General features: G+C 42.5%; 1 protein-coding gene across 1 annotated transcript; it reads right to left on the reverse strand.

The window, feature by feature from the left end:
• Nucleotides 1-473: 473 nt before the first annotated feature.
• On the reverse strand, nt 474-938 carry LOC116259539 (auxin-induced protein 6B-like). Its single transcript, XM_031637398.1, has one exon. It carries the CDS (start codon nt 936-938, stop codon nt 474-476), a length of 465 nt encoding a protein of 154 aa, XP_031493258.1.
• Between the last annotated feature and the right edge of the window lie 4,168 nt (nt 939-5,106).

Raw genomic sequence — 5,106 nt, forward strand, 5'->3', positions numbered from 1 at the left:
TCCACGTCAATTAAGAGAGACGGAGGTTTCCTTTATCAAAATTTTTATTTAACAAACATAGCACAAGCTTAAGTGCATCGAAACTTTTGATTGCCCCTGCCACGTACAAAAAGATGGTGCAAGGCTTCCTCATGCATGCATCTCTGCTGCACCGAGGAGCTTTGTGATTTTCGTGTCTTTCACCACATTTCTATGTTTGAAGAACAAAAAAAGGTTGGCAACAAGCAGAACTGAAGAACAGCCTCTTCTACTTCTTAATTTTCACCAAATACTGCCACTAAAAATGAAGAAAAAGAAGGACAAATGCAACACTACTCAATCACGCAACCTATCACAAAGCAGGAAAACGGTCCTCCTGTTCTCCCTCAAACATTCTAATACCCTAAACCAAGTAACTGACAAGGACCAGAGAAACCTCTTCTCCTTAGCTAAAGTTATGTACCGATCTCTTAAAAAGGAAAGCAAGAGAATAATCATGAGCTCTTCCATTCGTCGCCAACTTCGTGGTAAAGCTCTAAGATCTCTTCCAGTTGTAGATTCTGAACAATCGGATCCTTGTTTTCGAGTAGCCACAGAATATGCTCGAAAAGAAGAGGTTGGCAGGGAAGCCTGATTCCTCCGTTGGTTGAGAAGCCAAACTCTTCCTCTGCCTTCTTCAGTAATGCCCTGAAAATGCTGTGGTTTAGATAGCTGAGCGGGATCACAAACCTTCTCATCCCCTCCCCAACGTAGACGGCGAGGCAACCCTTTGGTACGCGTGAGGAGTGGCCGCCACCATTGGCATCAGCTTCCTCGCCAGATTCTGCGCCTTCCAAGGGGAAGACGCATTTTGGAGAGAGAGGTGGAGGTTCGAATTTGGGTAGTCGGAAGACAACGGCTGGTGGTTTCAAGTTCCATTTCCTTAGGCGCACAGGCAGACGACCTGTCTGCGACAACATTTTCTTGCTTATTCGGTTGAGTGTGAGAGAGGATTGATGAAGGGATACAGACAAAGGTCGGCGAAGAGAGGACATATGGTGGAATGGAGAAAGAAGCAGGCGATATATATAGACGGACGAAGGCAGTGATCTGAGAAAAAAATCCAGTGTCCCTTGCTTTCTTCTTTCTCTAGTGTTCCTAGCTTTTTTTCTTTCTCTTCCTGTTTTCTTCATCTTTTCCATTTTTCATGTGCACATTAAAACCTGAGCTGATTAAAACCTGAGCTGGGCCGGCCGGCCAGACACCGAAACCTGGGCCCAAGCTTGAGCCCTACCATTAAAACCCAAGCACAAGCTCGGTTTGAGCTCATCCTGATTAAATTAAAAAAATAATATAAAAAAATAATTAATTTTAATAAATTATTATATATATACATTAATAAAATAAATATTAAAAAAAATTTATCGGGCTTACCTGAGCCCTGATGCCTTTTTTTTGGGGTTTGGGCCTGGACTTGAGTGGAACCAAAAAAAAAACTGAGTACCGGCCGACAGCCCAACCGGGTGCCCAACCTTATCATCACGCATCCTTGTTAATTTGAGTCCTCACTATCCCAGCGTTCTTGGGTCAGATGCATTTCCTGTAGGGTAAAATGAACTTTTGGACGCTTTTGATGGCCTCACATTTAAAATATATGGATGTGGCATTTACTGATGTGGTATTAAACTATACTCATCTGCATTGAGAAAAGGTCATATTTAAGATTGGATGTGGAGGGTGGATCTGATTTTAATATCCCTGATGTCAAGTTGAATTAAATAGTGTGTATTGCAAGATCTTAGTTTAAACAAACTAAGAATTTTAGTAACATAGATCTTAAATCCATGTTACATGTACAAATTTACTATCGATTTTAAGTCGGAGGGGAAGGGGCATCTGACCTATGAATCATATCACGGTGGATATGATCACATATCCACGGTGAAACAAACCCACCAATAGGGTACTTCCCCTTTGGGGATTGAAACTCCACGAAGAAACTGACTACAATGCATTGATTAAACTCGTACTCATCCACACTCGCCTTGACTTGGTGCATGTTGCTTTCTTGCTCTCCCTCCAGGTCGCATTGAGATGGCAGTTGATAACCATTGTCCTGAAACTACCAACCAAGCAAGGAACCGTGATCGCGGTGACCTGTTTTATTTTTGTCCTTATATTTGAGCCATGTACGAATCATCGTGCTCTTGACCGCGTGTCCAAGTGAAACAAGAGTCCTTCATATAGCAATGTTAGCTCTCACTCTGTCTCTGTCCTTCCCTCATTCATGGTTATAGAAAAAAGTAAGTTTGACTGCATCCGTCTAGCTTCAAAGTGTTGACATTTCATCGATTCGCTGGTGATTCTTCCGACGTGCACTCAATTTTTTAGAATTAGGAAGCTGAACCTTGCGGTCTAGCAAATAATCCATATTTTGGTTTTCATCTTCCACATAAAGGCTGTTCAATGAGTATAACACGATGGCTGTCATTGCTGAGGTTATGGTGCCTTCTCGTCAATCTAAGTTTTCTTTTCATTTTCGAGTTATTTAAAATGGGCTGTAACACTTTCAATGAAAATGCAGTTCTCTCCACTTCTTAGATCAATGACATCTGTTGGACCGCTGGTGGTAGCAGAAGAAAGGAAGCCTCGAACACTCTATAGGCTGGGCCACCATGGACCCATGCAGTTGATCGGCCATGTCCAGTACTTCAGATGCAACCAAAATCAGTCAATTTCGAAAGCCAGATTCTTCGGCTCTTATGCATGATCATGAGGGAATGTGTTGTGAGTAGTCGATTCAAATGAACCGAATGGCTTTTGTTTCTGTTCCATTAAATAAAACTTGAAAGCAAAGACAAAAAGAAGCCACATAGAGGCACAGTCAAAAGAATCCGAGTGGATGCCATGGTTAAGGTAAAACGCCCATCCTAACTGGCTGCCTTTTTCTCGCTGACGAAATCGAGTAAGGACGCGTGTTGTATCCTCGCCGGTGCTTCATCCTGAGCACTGTACCACGCAATCTTCTCCGGGAGTGGTGGCAGGGCAGGGTCTGCACAGTGTCCCATGTGCTTGACAGAGGGAAGCAACAGTGGGAGAAGGAACTAATATGTGCACTGGAGATGAAGATGATTGAAATTTAATGTGGACGAACCAACGTAGATATGGTAAAGCTAGGAGATGCCCAAGCGACTGTAAAGATCGGATGTGTCCTGTAGCCACCTTCCACTCAAGACGTCAGCGTTTTTTATGAGAATCCAGATCCGAACCTGTTACTGCGTCACATTTGCAAATTCCAAGAAGCAGTATCGATGCTCGCATGCATTTTACTGTAATTGCAATCATTAATTTCTATATTCATCTGTCATACTGCACGTGTTAGCATGCCGAAACTAGACGCGAGTCGAGCAGATCAGGTTGAACAAATCGAGCAATATTTTAGAAGATTAATTTGGACCTCTTGCTAGTGTTTTTTTTTTCCTGAGTTACAGCCAATTCCTATACACTACCTGAATAATGGATCTGGTTTTATCCAAACCGAGAGGATCGATGCAAATTCATTGGACTCCTACCTAGAAAGAAAGCAATTTGAAGCCACCCATAGATCCTGTTATACAAATTTAGGCTGCTCAATTAATGGCTGCAAGCAGAACTGCTGCAAATTAAGGATTAACTGCAGATAAGGGAAGGAGTGGCACCTACTCTACGTTAGAAAACATGACTACATAAGGCTCCTTTTAGTCAATACGTCTGTTAGGAGCTTAAGAGAAATCACTAGCTCTGTTCCTGAATTAAGCAAAAAAATATAGGGTTTTGGCCTTACAAAAATTCCAAAATATTTTTTTGGCCGTTTGTGTAGTTATTATTGTCAAGCCTAGCTCACTCTCACCAACTTTCTCTTTCTTTCTTATCGTGATCTTAGGTCAGTTGTGGACCCCAGTAGCGGCCAATAGGAATCCGACACATGTCTCGTCGATGGTCCCCAACGACGGAAGCATAAGGTACGTGGCACAAGATGAGAGATTACATATCATAAGAAGCAATAGTATGGTGTGGTTGGGAGCAGCATTGTCCTTGTCCTTGGTGTATTCAACTGTAGGGGTTTGGTGCTGATGCAATGGCGGCAGGAAGCCATAAACAAGGAGGGAGGATAGGGACGAGACGGTGATGAAGTACGGGAAGAGTTGCGGCCCCCATTTATAACAGGAAGGAATTATATGGAAAGGGACATGACAGGGAAAGGTCGGCTCTCCGCCATCACCCGTCATGTGCGCTTCTTGTGGCACCCCGCATCCGCCGCTGCTTGGCTCTGCCACCGCTGCTGGTAATTTTCTTGCGTTCTTGTGAAGAAAAAGGGGAGGGATATGTGAAAGTAAAAACCCATGTCGGCAGCACTTTCATTGGCACCTAGGGCCGGGAAAGGGAAAGAAATCCGAGCTCAGGTCGTTCATGCGGCCAGTTGCGCTTACCCCTTTCTCAGTAATGATGATAGATTTCCGATTTTAGCGAATTGAAATGAACGAAAGAAGTTGAAAGAGTGAATGAGACTACGAGAAGGAGCAAGATGACGCTAGCTGCATCGCATTTCACGACTGCAAGAGAGCACGAGCCAAGCTGGAACAGCTAGCTTGTCTCCGTTCCCCAATTCTAATAGTTTAAGTGAACAAAACAAATGTTCTTGAAATTATATATGCGGTTGCTTCATGGAGACTTCATTCTCGATTATCTTTTCGTTGATGATTTGTCGCCCTCGAATAGTGTATGTTCAGCCACAAAAAGGCGGACAGGGAGACTGAATACTGTCCGATGTCTATATTAAACAAAACCCTTTTGCACATGCTGGATAACGCACGTTTAATCACACAGAGAGAGCTCAAGATAGTCAGGCGACTTTCGCTATATATATATATATATATATGCAACTTGGTGCATGCATATATGTTAAATGACCATACAGACACTTATAATGTCACAAATATCACGAGATCAGAATTTTGTATTAAATCCCAACGTAATATGAAAAATGAATTTCCATAATTTTCACATTATTGGACATGTTTTTTTGAAGAGATATTATGCTGATGTCAAGATGTTTGGAAAAAATCCAATGCAATTGCTTCTAAATTCTGCAATTATGCGGTATGGACA

This window comes from Nymphaea colorata, chromosome 8 (assembly GCF_008831285.2).
Source record: "Nymphaea colorata isolate Beijing-Zhang1983 chromosome 8, ASM883128v2, whole genome shotgun sequence".
Taxonomy (NCBI): Eukaryota; Viridiplantae; Streptophyta; class Magnoliopsida; order Nymphaeales; family Nymphaeaceae; genus Nymphaea; species Nymphaea colorata.

Coding starts and splice junctions, on each gene's coding strand:
- LOC116259539 (XM_031637398.1), bottom strand. CDS start 938: ATGTTGTCGCAGACAGGTCGTCTGCCTGTGCGCCTAAGGAAATGGAAC.